Source organism: Castor canadensis, chromosome X (genome assembly GCF_047511655.1).
Source record: "Castor canadensis chromosome X, mCasCan1.hap1v2, whole genome shotgun sequence".
NCBI lineage: Eukaryota > Metazoa > Chordata > Mammalia > Rodentia > Castoridae > Castor > Castor canadensis.
Window position 1 is genome coordinate 107,772,788 of NC_133405.1, and position 18,033 is coordinate 107,790,820.

An 18,033-nucleotide genomic window follows, 5' to 3' on the forward strand; every position below is an offset into this window, starting at 1 on the left:
TATGTAGAGATGACCAGGGTTAGAGTTCACAATGATATCCATTACCCTCAAGGGGTTTAGATCTAGTTTAGGAAAATACTAGAAAGAACAGTCATTCATTGAACATTTACTGTGTGCTAGGTATTGTGCTAGGTTCTTGATATGCATTTTTAATTTGGTTCTATTTATAATAGCCCTATGGCATCAGCATAAGTGTTGACTCAGAGGTGAGGTAACTTGCCCAAGATCACACAGCTAGTTATAGAGGAAAGTGGCTTCATATTCAGTTATGACTGACACCTAATCCCTCAGTAATAACCTTATTCAGACACACCTAAAACATGGGGTACTACTGGAGGTCCACTATCTGGACTGCAGCCAGACTCGGAGTGCAAGGGTAAAGGGTTGCATTTGCTGAAGGTGTCTCTTCCTGTTTCTCTCTGCTACTTGTAGACACCCCGTGGTGCTCCCCCATCAAGGTGAAGTTTGGGGATGTGTACTGCAGGGCCCCTCAAGGAGGATACTACAAAACAGCTCTGGGAGCCAGGTGTGACATTCGCTGCAGGAAGGGCTATGAGCTTCAAGGCTCTTCCCAGCTGATCTGCCAGTCAAACAAGCGCTGGTCGGACAAGGTCATCTGCAAACGTGAGTAGCCCAGCTCTGTGTCAGATCTTTAGGGACAGTCAGGGCCAGAGTTCTTTGGCTCTGAGATTGGGGCTTTTCACTGAATGTTGACAAGAAAACACCCCGTGCAAAGAGAAGCCAGTGGGTTTCTAGGATGTGGTGGAAGCAGAAGAGCTCCTTTCAGAGAGAAGGGTGTGATCAGCTGTTTGGGAAATGGAGAAAGAAGAGGTTTGTTCAGCAAAGAAGTGCTGTTTAGTAAGTGCTAGATCCTGAAGAGGTGTTGAAGATTGAGAAACAAATATGACACACATAGGCTTTGTAATGAAAAGTCTGGTAGAACAGAAAAGACACAGCATGAAAGAGGTGTAAACCATGAGATAACTACAAGAAGGGGCCTAAGCCAGGGACTCATGGTAGCAGATTAAAGAAAAATAGAGGTGATGCACAGTTTGAGGCCAGCCCAGGCTAAAAGTTAGTGAGACTCATCACAAAAAGCAAGTCAGGTGTGGTGATACATGCCTGTAATTCCAGCTACTCAGGAGGCAGTGGTAGAAGGATGGCAGTCCAGGCCCTATCTGTGCAAAAGAGCAAGACCTTATCTCAAAAACAAACTAAAAGCAAAAGGACTGGGATATGGCTCAAGTGGTAGAGCACTTGCCTAGCAAGTACAAGGCCCTGCAATCAATCCTCAGTACCATGAAAGAAAGGAAGGAAGGAAGGAAGGAAGGAAGGAAGGAAATAAAACAATATAAAAGAAGTGCTCTCCTAAGGAGTGGGGCTTGGAGAGGCAGGAAAGAGTAGAAGTGAAGAGTAGAAGCGAAGTGCCTCCTAGTCTGTGAAAGGGAGTGAGCCTGAGGGAGGGAGAAGGTTGAGATTGCATTTCAGGGACCAACAAGTTTTAGTTTCAGGAAAAGTCCTCTCTCATTTTGAAAGTTGCACATGCTTTAGCATTGTTGAAGCCCACTTTAGACATCTTTGTTATTCAAAACGGCGACCACTTATTAAGCACCTAGTGTTTGCCAAGCATTTCATACACACTCTATTTTTTTTTCAAAGATATCCAATATGGGCGCCATTATTTTAACTTCATTGTTGGGAAAACTGAGGCTCATGTGATCCAGACTTTGCAGCTTAAGGACTCTAGTAGATACTTAGGAGAGTTTCACCCAGATTTCCCTGGTGGCCTCTTACCAGTTCCGGGTATCTGAGCAAGGCCCTCAGAAGAAGACTTTCACCTTCAACCTTCAGAAGAACTGGAAAGTGGTCTTTCAGAGGACTGTTCTCACTTAAAAAATGATTAGCCTACAGTAGTTGTGCAGGGGGGGTCATTATGGAAATTACGTATGTGCTTACCATATATCTTTATTAGACTTACTGCTCCCCTCTTCTTAGAACAATTTCAACAGATTTCATTGTTCTATTTTCATACTCATGTATGAAATACATCTGCCATATTTGCCCTCCTTCACCGACTCTGTTTATCCTTCCCCTCCCACTGGTACACATCCCCAGACAGGACCTGTTTTACCTTCCTGGCCTTCATTTTTTAAGTGTGTATTGATTGTTCAAAGGGGTCACAGGCAGCCTATAGCTGCCCAATGACTGAGTGGTAAAGGGATAGGAAAGGCCAGCTTCCTTGCCTGGAGGCAGACAGACTGAGAGCTGGCCTTTGCCCTCCAGGGCTCCCCTTCCTGAGCAGTAGCAGGCTAAGGCTGACTGGGTTTGACTCCCTCTCCTTCCTGGTCCTGCTTCCCCCATCTCACTGGTCTCCCCTGGGAGCACTTCTTATTAAACCACTTGCAAACAAATCCTTATCTCAGGGTCTGCCTGTAGGGAACCTAGCCTAAGAGTGGCTTGGCTGCAATGCTGACCTAGGCCAGTCTGGTCTGAAACTTTGTGTCTCTTCTGTGTGACATTCAAGCAGCCATTGTTTCTCTAATTCCACGTGTTATATTTCAGTGAACTTTTGAGTGCATGCTTTCAAGAATTTCTGGATTCTGAAACCATGAACAAAAACTAAGAAATGCTGAATATCCGATTTTCTCTTTTTCAGAAAAGCGATGTCCTACCCTTGCCATGCCAATAAATGGAGGGTTTAAGTGCGTAGATGGTGCTTACTTTAACTCCAGATGTGAGTATTATTGCTCACCAGGGTACACATTGAAAGGGGAGCGCACAGTCACATGTATGGACAACAAGGCTTGGAGCGGCAGACCAGCCTCCTGTGTGGGTAAGAAAATGCCACAGCCCTCAGGAGGCACATGTTTTGGGAGGAGCAGGGGGTTTCATACAGTGAATTTTAAAGGCAACTTTAATATTCCCACATGTGAAGCAAAAGCAGCCAGCTTTGCTTTTAGTAGCTCCCTTCATCCTGGCTGTGTCTATACCTTAGAGCTGATTTTGATGCTGATGGCTTCCATCTGACTTTTGTCTCTTTCTTGGCTTGCTATGGAGGTAGCTACTGACTGGCAGAGAAGTGGCATGCTCCTGCTTATTTAGTTCAGGGATCTGTTGTATGGCATTGAGAAGAGTTATTGACATTTTCAGGGACAGTCCTGCCAAGAGTGTATATATATCTTTTGGCTGACAAACATAGTTCCTTGGTGGCTGATGGCTGGTTAGCAAGCACTCAGTTTGCTTAGCTGAAAGGGGTTGGGATATTTTTACCTTACTGTGGGTTTATTGGGCAGTGAGTGGGCCTTATGGTGTGGGTATGGCTCTGGAAGCAGCAGTAGCAGAAGCAATAGCACCTGGAGCTTTCTAGAAATACAATTTCTCACATCCCTCTCCATCGGTTTGATCTCAAACTTTGGAGGTGGAGCCCAGCACTTTGCACTTAAATGGGCCCTCCAGGATTCTAAAGTGCTTAAATAGAGAGCCACTAACCTCAGGTACTTCCTCTTCCTCTCAGATTTTACTGTGCCTGGGAATCATCAGGAGACCTTGGTAAAAATGCAGATGCAAACTTGGCAGGTTTGGGATGGAGGCCTGAGATTCTGCTAGCCCATGTTAAGGCACGATTTCTGAACCTTGGCACAATGGATATTTGGGGCTAGACAAATCCTTGTGTGGGATTTTATCTTTTGCACTGTAAGATGTTTAATAGCATCTTTGGCTTTTACTCACTAAGTGCCAGTAACACTGCTCTTTCCAGTTGTGATAATCAAAAATGCTTCCAGACATTGTCAAGTGTTGGAAATCACTCTCCCATTGAGAACCTCTGATCTAGGGTAGATCCCCACCCTGGCTACTCACTAGGTATCTTTGAGAGCTTGGTTATACCTGGGTCCTCCCCTAGAGATTTTGATATAGTTAGCCTGTGGTGGGGCAGCTGGAGGAGGCCCATGGAGTCCTCAACGCTTCCCAAATGGTTTTCCTGTGGAAGATTTAGGACCATTGTCTGAGAGCAGTGGTTCTCAAAGTGTAGTCCCCTAATCCAGTAGCTTCAGTAATACCTAAGAACTTGTTAGAAATGGAAATTCTTAAGCCCACCCCAGACAGACATGGCTAGAATCTCTGGGGTAGGACCTAGCAATCTGCTTTTGGGTAATTCTGACCAGATCAGGAAATTCTGAGTGTTATGGCAATAGACCTTCAGGGTAATTCTGATGCAGGCTGAAGTTTGAGAACCCACTTAGAAGATCAAATATACAGTTGCCCTTGGATCAGAAGCATGAGCACCTGGAGGAAGCTTGTTATAAGGGTAGAATCTTGGTACCACTCCCAGACCTGTCAGATCAAACCCCACATTTTAAGTTTCCCAGGTGATTGGTATCTCCTTTAAATCTGAGGCATGCTGCCCTAAGGCAGTGGTTCCGATATTAAATGTCCAGAGCACTGATTTTTTTGGAATCTCCTCCAAGTAGTTGAGAACTATTGCCCCAGAGGATCACTTAGTCACAAACTGTGAGAGCTGCTAGGACCTGCCCTTAGAGAACATTCTATCCCAGTCCTCCACGCTATGGATGAGATCCGGGACCTCACTTTACTTGCTTAAGGTCGTACAGAGCCAAGTGTGTGATTATATCTCCAGGCTCTCTGGCCTGAAGTCTCTGAATTCAGGGATAGTTCTGGTCCTAGATCCAAAGCCCCTGGCTGTAGGAGCCTGGCTCCTATCCTACTTGTGTCTTCCCATTCTCCAGCAAATTGTTTAGCTTTGTCCATTAAAGTGCTTTACCCCAAGGACTCCTTCCTGACTGCTCAGTGTTTGCGGTGGTTACTTCGAGATTAAGACTGAAATCTGTGGCTTTCCTCTGGGGGACAACATGAGACAACTCTCTTGGCCTGGGGCCCAGTGTATTTTCCTGATAGTAATACTGTCCATTGTCTGGCAGCCTCAGCCATTTTCACTCTAAAGTTACGTGGTCAATGAGCTATAGCCAAGGGACCAGCCTGAAGATGAGATGAATACCCTTCTATATCAGAGTTACAGCCTAGACCATAGCCTGAATCCATTTGACAAGAGCAGTTGGTCCAAATAAATACTCAGATAACTGGATCGGATTTATCCTAGGCTCCTCTTTTTCTAGCACTTAGGCATTTGTATTGGTCAGTAATAAGTGCAACAGAAACCATTTTAGGTACTTCAAACACAGGGGAATTTAATGTAGGGGCTTGGTTACATAAGTATAGGAAGAGTTGAAGGAGCAAAAATGGCAACATGTTATTATCAGTGATTGGTTATGGCAGGAAGCCATTACTGACCAAGGGCTGATGGGGTAAAAGTGGAAGGGTAGTGTCACCCCAAAAGTCCATAAGCCCCCCTGATGCTGACAGTTCGGTAGATGACACCGTGGCTGATGAGAAGTCAGGAGTCCAGGAAATACTTATTGATGCTTCAACCAGAATCACAATGACTTTTACCACCTGCCAATTTTCTCACCTCATGCTAGTGTCTCCTATTGGCAGATGTAGCTGCCACCCAACTGGCAAAGGAATCTCTGCAAATGTCATTTTCAGTGCTGACAATAAAGGGGATGTTCTAGCAAACCTGAGTTCCAACAGAATGTTTGGCCTAGCCACCTTTCTCTGAGTCTTACAGTGCTCATTGCAAGGAAGACTACCCAGTAATTCTGCTCAACATGGACAGGTAGAATGTGCCAAAGTGGGGAACTCTGGAATGCTCCTCTCAAAGGATGTGGCCTAAAGCCAGATGTCCAGATCAGAAAGGCACCTCACAGATGTTGCTTGTGTATCTCCCTGTGATTTGGTATATGCAAGCTACTTCTAGAAAACAAGCCAAAGGGTGTGGAATTGAATCTCTATTTTATCATATTGGAAGGGGTAGAAGTGGTGGTGGGGTGGGGGTGAGGGAGGAAAAGCTCAAAACTCTTTTTGCTAAGCAAGCTTTGGCAGAGTACTCTAGGGATCATACTATTCAGACTTCCAGATTCTACACGACAATGGAAAAAAAAGTGCTGATTGTTCTTGAAAAGCAATAAGCATGTCCAAAGAGACCAGATGGCCCTGGAAACTTCTCAGAGGGAAAGAGAAGGAACTAAAAAATGAACCCCAATTTCAGGGAACTTATCTTACTGTTTGCTAGGACCATATTTGGGGTACGGGGAGTTATGCATGCAAAAAGGGTTATAGCAAGGTTAGGACATCCAAGAAAAAGAGAGGAATGGACAAAACAAGCAGGCAATGCTTTCTTTGATTTTGGTGACAGACAAGCTGGAATTTGTCCCCAGTGAATTTAATTCCAAAGGTATAATTTACTCTCTTGGCTTTAAACGTATTAAATAATAAGTTTGTTTGTGTGTTGGCAAGGATAGGGGGACCTTCAGCCTAATTCAGAGCCTAAAGCCTATTTTAGGAGCTGACACATGGTGGCTGAGAAGTTCCCAGGTTTCCACACAACCTTGAACAGAGCATCTTGGCCAGAACTGTGCTGAGTGCTAAGAAAGTCAGCCCAGTTTTCTTCCACATTGGGAGAGAAAAAGGAATACTGGGATTTCTTTGATTCCAAAGTGGTCAGTTCTGTGGTCTGGCTAATTTGCTAAGTTAAAATTAATTCTCTTATTCAGATTGCACTCAGGCAGCAGACTCAAATTTATGATTATTTCAGAAACAAATATAGTCAATGTAGGAGAAAAATACTGAAAATTTCAGGAGAATAAAGTATTTCAGGAGTTACATTCATTGATACTTTTTTTTTAAAGAAACCATTGGAATGTAACCATTATTGTTTTGGTGAGATTTTTTTCTTTCTTTCAATTTTCAGTTATTTTTGGTTACATAGAACAATGGTCAGTTGGAATTACAGCAAGTTCTCATTTAGAGACCAGATTTTGAGTAGACATATGATCTCTCCTTTAAACCAAAACAGTTTCCTAGGCCAAACCAGGAAGAAAAAAATTAAAGATAGTTTTAAAACCATAGACAAAGAAAACCTAGCAAGTGTCTTTTGACATGCAGAAAGTATGCATTTAATTGCTTTAAAAAGGACAATGTACAAACCAACTTGGTTGTTGGAACTGCTCTCTTGTTTTATACTTTCTACAGTAGAATAGATGGAGATTTATTAACACAAATGAAATTTTGGAATAAAATGTCTCTAATACTTAAGGTATGCAAATTAGGGCACACATTTTTTTCCAACTATCTGACAGTTGAGTTTTCCCGATGACCCATAGGTATGCTGGCTGAGTTGCAGTGCACTATTCAGTTTGATGATACAAATGTCAGTGGGTCTAAGAATACGTGTATCAGCACAGTGTTATAGATGATCTTAAATAATGCTAATGTTTTCCTGGGTTCACAAATGCACATTCTTTCTCCAGCATTCCGGAATCAAATATTTCAGTTTTAAAACAATTTGATTGATAGAGATTTTAATCCAATTTTTGCCTTACATGATTTGCCAGTATAAACTGAACAGGTAAACTTTAGTGGCTCACTCTAATATTACAGGTATACGACCAATGAATGTTTAGTTGGATATCTTTTAGACAAAGCTAGTGACTTTTAATTGTGGAGTTCATTGCTTCTCTTTTTGCTTCTTTGTCCCTTCTGGAAAATTTTCTGAAATCTAATGTGGCCAAAGAAATGCAACCACTTCCCAGAGTCATCCACAGGGATTGCACTCTGGCTGGAGGAAGCAAACATTTGGGTGAGTTTTCAATGGGCAGATTTGCTCTGCCTTTCTCAGCCACTCACTTCCTATGCCCCCATGAAATGAACTCTTTCTGTCTCCATCAACCAACCTCAAACTCTTATGTTTGTATCAGTGATCTATTGCTGCATAGCACATCTCCTACAACTTAGTGGTTTCACACAGCTATGTTATTGCTCATAGATTCTCTGGGTAGTAATTGGGTGGGGCTTGATAGGGACAGCTTGTCTCTGGTATGCCTGGTAATGGCTGAGGTGTTGACTGGTGGTGGAGGATCCCAGATGAGTTCCCTCACATAGCTGGCAGTTCAGTTGGGAGAAGTTGTATTGGCTAGATTCTGGCTGAATCTGCCTCTCTCTCCTACCCTCTCTGTGTGGCCTCTCTAGTAATTTTACTGCTTTATATGGTACCTGGCCTCCAAGCTAGTGAAAACAGAAGTTGCTATGTTACGAGACAAGATCAGGAACTGGCATAGTACCACTTCCCTTGTTAGTTGTTGGCCAAGACGATGTCCTTTTTTTGGCAGTAATGGGGTTTGAACTCAGGGCCTCATGCTTGCTAGGCAGGCACTGTACCACTCGAGTCATGCCCCCAGCAAGACATTGTCCTTTTGAATCTCTTCTTTATTTCCACCCACCTGATTAGACACATTAAGTATTCTCAAGTAAATAGTTCAGCTGATACAATGCAATTTATTTATTTCTCGTATTTTATGTGCAAGAGAGAAAACTGGAGCACAGAGCAGGGAGACCGTCAGATGTCTCCAATGAATGAGAGCAGAGGCCAGGATGCTCACTGAGGTTTTGGGGTTATCACACAATAACCAGCTCTGCAGGCCTCCTAACTCAATAGAGAAGAGTAATTATGTTTCTACAGTAACTTTGTTCATTTCATTCAAGGAAATTTATCATAACTTACAAAAAGCGATGGTGGCCGTGGCTGTCTGGGGAATAACAAGCTCTGTTCTCTGGAGCATTGCTGATGGGCAGACCAGCTGGTCTCATCAGCTGAGAGGGAGAGCAGCTGCTTGAGGATGCATTAGAATCCAGTCTACTGCTTTTCAAGGATTTATAGAGAAGCTGCAGCAGGCAATCCCAAAAAGAATACGTTTGCAAAGGTTGAAAGAGAACACTAGGTAAACAGCAGACAGACACACAGAAGCACTGGGCTTATTAAAATACATTCAGAATATGAACTGGTGTCTTAAAATCCCAGACCACTAAGAAATGCCAAAAGAGAGGAAATGCTTTCCAGTCTATAAATGGAGATGCTAATAACATTAGCTAGTCTAATGAGTGGTTGTGAAAATTCAGTGAAATCATGCAGGGGTCGTGTTTACCATGGGGTAGGTACTTAGGAAGTGTTCATAAGATATTGCCTATTATTTGTAGTGATTTATTTATTCTTGTTTCTGGTTTCAAAACAGCTCTACTTCTGAAAAACTACCGATTTCGACTGGTCGCTGTTACCCGACATAACCTAGCTCTGAGTTTCTTTGTTCAGATAACCTACTTGGGAATGTATTTACTCACACTGTCAGTACATCTAGTTGATACAGAAAAAAACCCAGCATATCATCTAAATGTTTAGTTTACCTACCTAACACAGAGACTAAAAATAGTCATTCGTACAATATCTACCCAAGAAAATATGCTAACACAATATAATTCACATGGAAATCTATGCCCTACATGGAAATCTATGTCCTGTCCTTATGCTTTAATTTTTTCCATAAACATATTTTGGGCTGGTGGAGTGGTTCGAGTGGTAACAGCACCTGCCTAGCAAGTGGGAGGCTCTGAGTTCAAACCCCAGTACTGCAAAAAAAAAAAAAAAGATATACATAAATATATTTTCTATAAAGCAATTGCCAGCTATACTTTTTTTTTGATTATCCACACTTCTTTTTTTTTTTAATTTTATTATTCATATGTGCATACAAGGCTTGGGTCATTTCTCCCCCCTGCCCCCACCCCCTCCCTTACCACCCACTCTGGCCCCTCCCTCCCCCCCCACCCCCTCAATACCCAGCAGAAACTATTTTGCCCTTATTTCTATGCCAGCTATACTTGACCAGAAGGTGGCAGGCATTGTTTACTTGTCTTTCTAATTCACCCAAAACTGTGAAATGTTCATCTGAATTATGAAATTATGCTTTCTATCACCTCTCATAAAAAAATCGAAGTTTTAGAAAACTTAACTGAAAATAGACACTTTGAATACATTTAAAGCATCTTCCATTTCATGACACTTTTTTTTTAAAACAGGTTGTCACTCTGTCATCATAACATTTATACACTTTATTCTATCAATTCTAAGAGGGATATTTTTTCACATTTTAATACTGGAATGCATCTCATAATCAGTGACTTAAGAGTCACTAAGGTATGATAGTTATTCAATTTAGAAGTAGTGTATTGAGGCTGTAAATTCACATTCCATTTCAAGCATGACATAGAATGAAAATGAATATGGAAAGATAAAGGTAAAACTTTTTAACAATTGCTTATAAATACTAAATAATCTGAGAAGTTCTTTATTAGACAAGACACAGGACAAAGTATCTGAGGAATTTTTATTTGATGCATTCAGTCTCTCAAGGGCATTTGTGATCCAGGATCAAAAGGACGTTTAATTTTCATTCAGATTGTAATAGCATTTAGGGAATTATTGGTTGATATGTAAAGCAGTGCAAAGTTGAATGTTGTCCTATGCTGTCTTTAAATACATTCTCTCCCTGCTCAGGATCATGAAGTAGAATTTGTAAAAGTTAAACTTCCCCTTGTGATTTCACTTTAACTATGATCAGATGAAATATAACTCAGAGCAGAATTGGCATCTTATTTATTTCTAGCCATCATTGTCAACCCATCTTGATAGTGAGGGGACAGAACTTATACTACTAGGTATAGGAACTGTTACTGTCTAGGGAGCAGGGTCTGTGACTGATCTAGTTTCTTGGCATATCAAAGAATCAGACAAACCATATGGAAGTAGCAAGCAAAATGTGAATTTATTTAAAGTAAAAATACATAAGTAAAAGAAAAATTAAATACACAAATATATTCCCACAGAGGACAGGAGTGGGCCTGAGTGGAAAAGCTCAATGTCTCTATTTTGTGTTATAATTTATGGCCAAGGCTGGGATGGGAAGGGAGTGAAAGGGGACTCAGAGAGGGGTCCCTCTTATGATTGACAGTTTTGATTGACAAGAGGATGCTATATAACTTATTTTTGACTGCACATTTCCCTACTCATACTGCATTCTGTTATTACATACATGAGATGCAGCCCTATATATGAAGCTTTAAGTAGGGGATGTCTGAGAAGGTCATCTGAGGACAGATTCCTCTGCCTTCAGCACATGTGCTAGTTCTGGGACTTACCCTCTTTGCAAACATCTTCCTTTACCATAATGTAGCCACCACTCAGTTGACACAGAAAGGGAGTCCAAGGATATTCCTAACCAGATGCTTCCTGAAGGGAACATGTCCTAGGCAGGACTTGGTGCAAGTTCTTGATGGGACCTTTATTTTATCCAGTCAGTCTCCATCCCCTCCTGATCAAACTGTACTTCCCTGTTCTCCTTCCTCAGGACTACTTGGAAGGAGTTGGGAGGCCTTGGGAGGGCCAGAGTCAACGTAAAACTGCAGACCCAGATTACAAAGTCACACGTGCGGTCCAGTGGCAGTTAGAGGGAAGAATGGATTCCATCACTTGTTTTAAGATATTAAGCATTATTTTGGTACTAGACAGCAGGAAGAAAGGGAGCTTTCTCCAATATGTGCTCTGACCCTGGTTATAATTCATACTGACACTATCTGCATGCATATTTCTTTTAGATTTTTTATTAGGATATATGTATTGTACAAGAGGAATTCACTGTGACAATTCCAAATAGACTTATATTGTACATTGGTTAGATCACTCCCCCCAGTCTCTCCCTCTCAACCCACCCCCCCGCCCTACTTAAACCAACTGCAAAGGTTTCATTGTTCTGTTTTGCATAAGTATATGAAGTCCATCTACCATCTACCCTAACCTTAATCTTCTTCATTCACCCTCCCCTCTTCCACAAGTATCCCTCCCCACACATTGTACTTATTTTACTGCCTTCCAGTATTAATGCATGCATGCATGGTTTTAAATAAATTCTCTAAGCTCTCTGAACCTCAGTTTGCACTGTAAAATGAAAGAGTTGAGTGGTTTCTTTATATCTCCACAGCATTCACTTTTACCTTGCCCAGGGAAGTGCCCTTTTCTACCTTGTTATATTTCATATGTGGCAACATAATTAACCTTGTAGAATATAAACTCTGACAAGTCTGGAGCACCTCATTCTCTTGCATGTCCAACTCCAGCAGTTGGAATGAAGCCTTGGAGAAAGTAGGCCCTTGTGAAAGATTTGTTGCCTTGAATTGAATCAAACTAGATGATGGCTAGAGTATTGTATGATGCTGCCTTTAAGGTAGGAGGGATTCAGTAAAGCTGAATGACTTCTAGCCTCACTGGGTAACTGGTGTTGCCAGGTCGGCAGGCGGAGTCTGGAAGCACAGGGAGGAAGGAGCTGTAGCTAAAGCAAGGTCAGGTGATTACAGATCTCATCCTGTGCAGGTGAGTACTCAGTCTTCAAAACAGGAGACAGACGACAAGATGAAAGGAAGGAGGAGAAATGTAGTCAATGATCTCGTCAAAAATAGGGAGTGCCTAAAAGTTTTGTTATGTCAGACTTTGAGTGTTAAACCCCAATTTGACAAGATATTTCTTGATGATGGTGAGGATGCTTTGGTTGTATTTTCAGATATGGATCCTCCTACAATCAAGTGCCCAAGTGTGAAGGAACGTATTGCTGAACCCAATAAGCTGACAGTCCGGGTGTCCTGGGAGACCCCAGAAGGAAGAGATACAGCAGATGGCATTCTTACTGAGTAAGCAAAACTTGGCAGTTGTAGTGATTCTCTTCCTCTCCCTTGCCCTCTCTTTCTCTCTTTGCCACATGTTGTTCTAATCTGTCCTTTGGGTCTATACCCTGGCAGCATGTTCTCTAGAGGCCACTAGCTCATGTCAGTGTGCTCAAGTATCTCTCTCTGTCTCTGACCCAACCCCCCTCTTGCCCATCTCCACTACAATATGTTCACTGTCATATTCCTAAAGGTCATAACTGTGCCTGGCACATAGTTAGCATTCAGTAAGTATTTATTGAAGGAGGGAAAGGAAGTAAGAAGGGGTGGAAGGAAGGAGAGGAGGAACAGAGAGAGAAAGAAGAAGCCATCTGGGTAGAATCTCTCCCATTGCCTGCTCAGAGGACTCTTCCTCATGTCCCCAGGCCTTAAGACATCACTTCCACTAGGAAAGCTCTGTGTCTCTTTGGTGCAGACCAGCACTGCCCCCTTGTGTCCTGTGAGAATAGTTTAGAGGCAGAGCTCTGCCTCCCCTTTTTTTAGCTGCACCTGTTTCTTTCAAAACTTTTGATTTTTAATTTGTTTTTAAACTTTTGACCACATCAAACACTCTCAGAAGCTTATGAGCAAAGTGGAACTGTCCTCTGCCTTATTCCCTACCCCAATCCCATTCTGCAGGGCTCATTTCATTCATAAGTTACCATTTCTTGAGATGCTTTCAAAGATGGGTGGCTGTCTTTGGTGAAGTTCGGCCACGCGTGTTATAATCTATCATTTGGATCTGTACCCTGGCAGCATGTTCCCTGGAGGTCACTAGCTCATGTCAGTGTGCTCACATCTGTGCCTTAATGGCACAATTAGACCTCCCCACAGAGTTCCCATCCGTGGACAGTAGGATGCCTCCGACTGATGACCCTCAAAGCAAAGATTTTCTAGAATCCCATCAACCCAGGCTGTGCAAGACAAAACATTTTTACACAATTATTACCAGTAACAGAACATCTCCTAATAAGAGGAAATTGAGATTTTCTTCTTACATCCCGATAATCTTCCCCCGGTGCATCATCTAGATTTTGTTTAAATAATAGTATTAGTTGTTTTCTCATTGTAACTTCTTAAAGATAAAGCTTGATCATTACAAATTTTACTTGCTGTCACACACACGTCACAAACACCTTAGGAGAAACTTAGGTGATTGGGACTTAAAAAGTAAGCATACACACACACACACACACACACACAGAGAAATTTTTGTAAAATTCAAGTCACAGTTGACATAATTGGGGATTGGGTTTTCTTTGTCTTTGACTCTTCATGGTCTAGTAAGATGCTTGGCACAGCTCCTGGCACATAGTAGATTCTTAGACTTTTGCAACTGTGAAATCATGTATAATAAAGTGAATAAAGGAGAATCATGACTTTGAGGCCAGCCTGAGCTACATAGTGAGACCCTGTCTTAACTCTTCCTGCAAAAAAGAAAAAGAAATCCTGTATAATAAACACAAAATATTAAGTCACAGATAACCCTATTTGTCTGAAAGCTTTGCAAAGATATTCACCATGGCATTTTTGTGTAATGGTTAGAAATGTGACATTTAAAAGAGCATTTCCGTAGCCCGCTGCCCCTCTGTTCAGCACAGCTGTCTGCCTTCAGAGTTCTACAGCCTAGACAGAGCCCACACAAGCCTGAAGCTGGGTGCTTCAGGGAAGGCACTACAGTAGCATTAAGAGTTCAGAGAAGACTGAACTTGGACTTCTTGCTTCCCTGGCATTTCTCCTAGGATTACTTGGACTACACTCTTGAAAATTCCCTTGTTCTCCCAATAGTGAGGCAATTCAGGTCCACCCTCAAACAAGGGTGGGATTGGAGGAAGACTTGGGCCCCTGCCCTCTGTTCTCCTCAGGCAGTAAAAAGATAATCTAAACTTCCCAGTAGTTGAGGACTTCCACTTTTAGGTCTCAATTTGCTCTTATGAAACAGAGTAAAGCGCAGGAGATTCTACTCCTCCTAACATCTTTGTTCGGGTCAAACTGGTCCAGTGGCTGCCTTTTAGTATCTCTGCATCGTGTGTAGAGTGGGGTCTCAATGAATGCTTTTTAGATGGATAAGAATAATCTTTTGTGTTTTTGTTTTTCTCTAAGTGTTACTCTAAAAGGTCTTCCTCCGGGCTCAAATTTTCCGGAAGGAGACCACAAGATCGAGTACACAGTCTATGACAGAGCTGAGAACAAGGGCACTTGCAAATTTCGAGTTAAAGTAAGAGGTAAGAGTACCACTTATGGAGCTGGCAGAGTGGCTCAAGTGGTAGAGCATCTGTCTAGCAAGTATAAGTCCCTGAGTTCAAACCCCAGTCCCACCAAAAAAAAAAAAGTACCATTTATGGGCTCCTCCCCACCCACATCTAGAAAAGCAAAGGGAACAGAGAACAGCAAGAGTTCTCTGAATGCCCCTTGCGATAGGGACACTTGCTAGCTTTAGATTAGCCTTTGATGAGGCTGGGGAAGGTGCCCACCTTAACTGACTGAATTTCAGCGGTGAGGTTCAGTGCTGGCTATGATGTAGGAAGTTTCATAGGAGGTAGTCTCACAGGCGCCCACAGCTGGATGTCCGAACAGAAAATTACTTACTTGGTAACTTTTGCATCCCTGAACTTGGGTGACCAGCTAAACTCTGCAAGTCTTTTCTATAACCAGGCTGGTTAGGAGCACTCAGGTTTGGGTCACCAGGAGACCATGTTTTTGGTGTTTCAGACCTTTGGTCCACCAGAAAAAAAATGTTGGTAAGGATTATTTTGTACGTCACTGTTTGAGCAGGTAGTTACTAATCATCTTTATTTTTTACTCTTCTGGACTTAATCAACTAAAACAGTTGCTCTCAGGGGTCACATTGGTATGAATAGTGACCATTTCAAAGTCCATCACCAACCAAATTGTCATCCATGCCCCCTCACTCATTTCATGGGTTCATGTAGAAGCCTCATTGCAAGTCTGGGGTTCTGGGGCCTCACCTTTCCTGGGTACTCTATGGAAGGGAACTCAGCACTGAGGCTTCTCTGGGCTTGTGTCCTACAGTCAGACGCTGTGGCAAGCTCAACGCTCCAGAGAATGGTTACATGAAGTGCTCCAGTGATGGCGACAATTATGGAGCTACCTGTGAGTTCTCCTGCATCGGTGGCTACGAGCTCCAGGGTAGCCCTGCTCGAGTATGTCAATCCAACCTGGCTTGGTCTGGCACAGAGCCCACCTGTGCAGGTATGTGTGTGGCCCTCTCTTCAGCTAGCAGCAGAACATGAAGAATGAAGACCCTTCCCCAGGTTCTAAATTCCAGTACAGGAAAAGGTGGCTTCATTTCATGTGCTTTGCAACATTCATTTCCATCCCTCTTCATCTGAGTGAATGAGAGAAGTCCCTAATTCTCTGCTGCATCACATCTCGGCTGCCTTTTTTTTTTCTTCTGCCTGTCCTCTGATTTACCTTTCAAGTCTTCTAAGGAAGAAGCTGAAGATAGGAACCCAGGGCCAATCTTTGGTGACATCATGAATCAGAAAATGATGGTCTAATTCCTCCCTTTTGCAAATGTAGGATGTTGTGTACAAACCCAGTATACTGCTGTGTTTAGAAAATGTAGTACCTGCTTTGCAGCACTGTCTTCAAAGTCATGCAATCTCTGGACATTTGGAATCTTTCCTCTTATGTAAAACAAGGAAAATATTACCTCATTTACCTTTTGCGCTGTTGTAAGGATCAAATGAGGCCATTCATGAAACAGTGCCTGACACAGGGTAAGCCCTCAGTGTATGTCAGCTGTGGTAATGATGAGCAACAGTTTGGCTAAGTATCCATATTAGTGTGAAATCTAGACTACCTAGAAAATTCTAGACACCTCCATTATTTATAATACTTCCCTTTTTCTCATTTCCTAGTACCATTTTTATCTTTATCCTTCCCTTTTAATCCTAACCACTCAGAGTAGGTGGGAGTGAGACACACACCATCAGCTAAATTCCTGAAGCTCTTTAATATCATACATCAAAGCAGAAAGAACATGCCTGTCCCAGATTCCCCAGTTAAGGGCTTCATGCTCTTCATGCTGGCATTGAGGCCCAGGGTGTGGTGTTTAATGAGCTCATAGGTCTGTGTGGTCCAATATAGTAGTCACTAACCACATGTGGCACTGGAGCACTTGAAATGATGCTAGTCTGAATCAAGATGTGCTATAAGTGCAAAATGCACACCAATGTCAAAATCTTAGCATAATAAAGAATACCAACTATCAGACAAGCATGGTGGTAATATCTATTATATATTATGTATAATCCCAGCACTCAGGAAGCTGAGGCAGGAGTATTTGGAGTTTGATGCCAACCTGGGCTAAATAGTGAGTTAAGGCCAGCCTGGAGTACACAGTGAGACCCCGTCTCTAAAGTAAAAAACCAAACGAAAAGAATGTAAAATATCCCAATTTTTATAATGAGTGCGTGATTGAAGTATTTTAGATATGTTAGATTAGAAAAAATATATCATAAAGTTATTTTCACCTATTTCTTTGTACTTTTTAAATTGGCCTACTAGAAAATTTAAAATTGCAGTGTCTTCCACTATATTTTCTATTAAGCAGACTGCTCTAGAGTTCGAGCCACTGAGACAAGGAAAGGGGCATGAACTCACTCAGTGCAGTACTCCAGTGCTTGGCATAGAGGTTGGTGCATAGCGCGAATTCACTGTGTGCTGGCTGATGGATGAATGTCAAATGAGCAAACCCTTCAATGCAAATCTAAAGCTTAAAATGTGAGCTGTGAGCTTTAGATAAACCATACATGGAATTTCCTCATCCCTTTCACATCAAGGAGGCAGACTTTGAAGATTCTGAATCATTCCAAAGCCAGCTTATCATTGCCTATCTCCCACCCTTGTGCTTCCCTGTTCTCCTCTCCTCAGAAGATACAGTGGTGCTTGACCATTTGTCTTTGACATTCTCATGTGTGTTCAGAAAGCTACTTACTACAATTACCTGGGATTCTCTAAGGGCTTTTCCCTGGCTATGAAGGCATTATCAGCCCATGCATAAGGCCACCTGGAAGTGACAGAGAATTTAGTGTCCCCTGAAGCAGCCATCAATCAGTAATGGAGCAGCTGGTGTTTAAATACTCAAGGTCTCTCATTCCTCGAGTGGGATAACTCTGAGGTATATGGCATACTACTTCCCTGAGTTCCTCAGTGGGATCGAGCTCCAGATGCATGCAGCAATGACTTGCTTGATAATCCACTCTATAGTGCTTCATGTCCTTCCCTGTCTTATTTCCAGAAGGAGGTAGAATAATGACCTCCCCAAAGATGTCCACATCCTAATCCCCCAAAGCTGTGGATACATTACCTTTTATGGCAAAAAAGGAACTTTGCAGAGCAGATGTGATT

General features: G+C 42.4%; 1 protein-coding gene across 2 annotated transcripts in view; it reads left to right on the plus strand.

The window, feature by feature from the left end:
• The window catches only part of Srpx (sushi repeat containing protein X-linked), a 72,231-nt gene that overhangs the window by 44,275 nt on the left and 9,923 nt on the right, over positions 1 to 18,033 (plus strand). For both annotated transcript variants that reach the window (XM_074062318.1, XM_074062319.1), the window contains 5 exons: positions 433 to 624; positions 2,657 to 2,833; positions 12,519 to 12,645; positions 14,761 to 14,882; positions 15,691 to 15,870. In XM_074062318.1, coding sequence (XP_073918419.1) covers positions 433 to 624; positions 2,657 to 2,833; positions 12,519 to 12,645; positions 14,761 to 14,882; positions 15,691 to 15,870 — 798 coding nt within the window. The remainder of the gene's footprint in view (positions 1 to 432; positions 625 to 2,656; positions 2,834 to 12,518; positions 12,646 to 14,760; positions 14,883 to 15,690; positions 15,871 to 18,033) is intronic.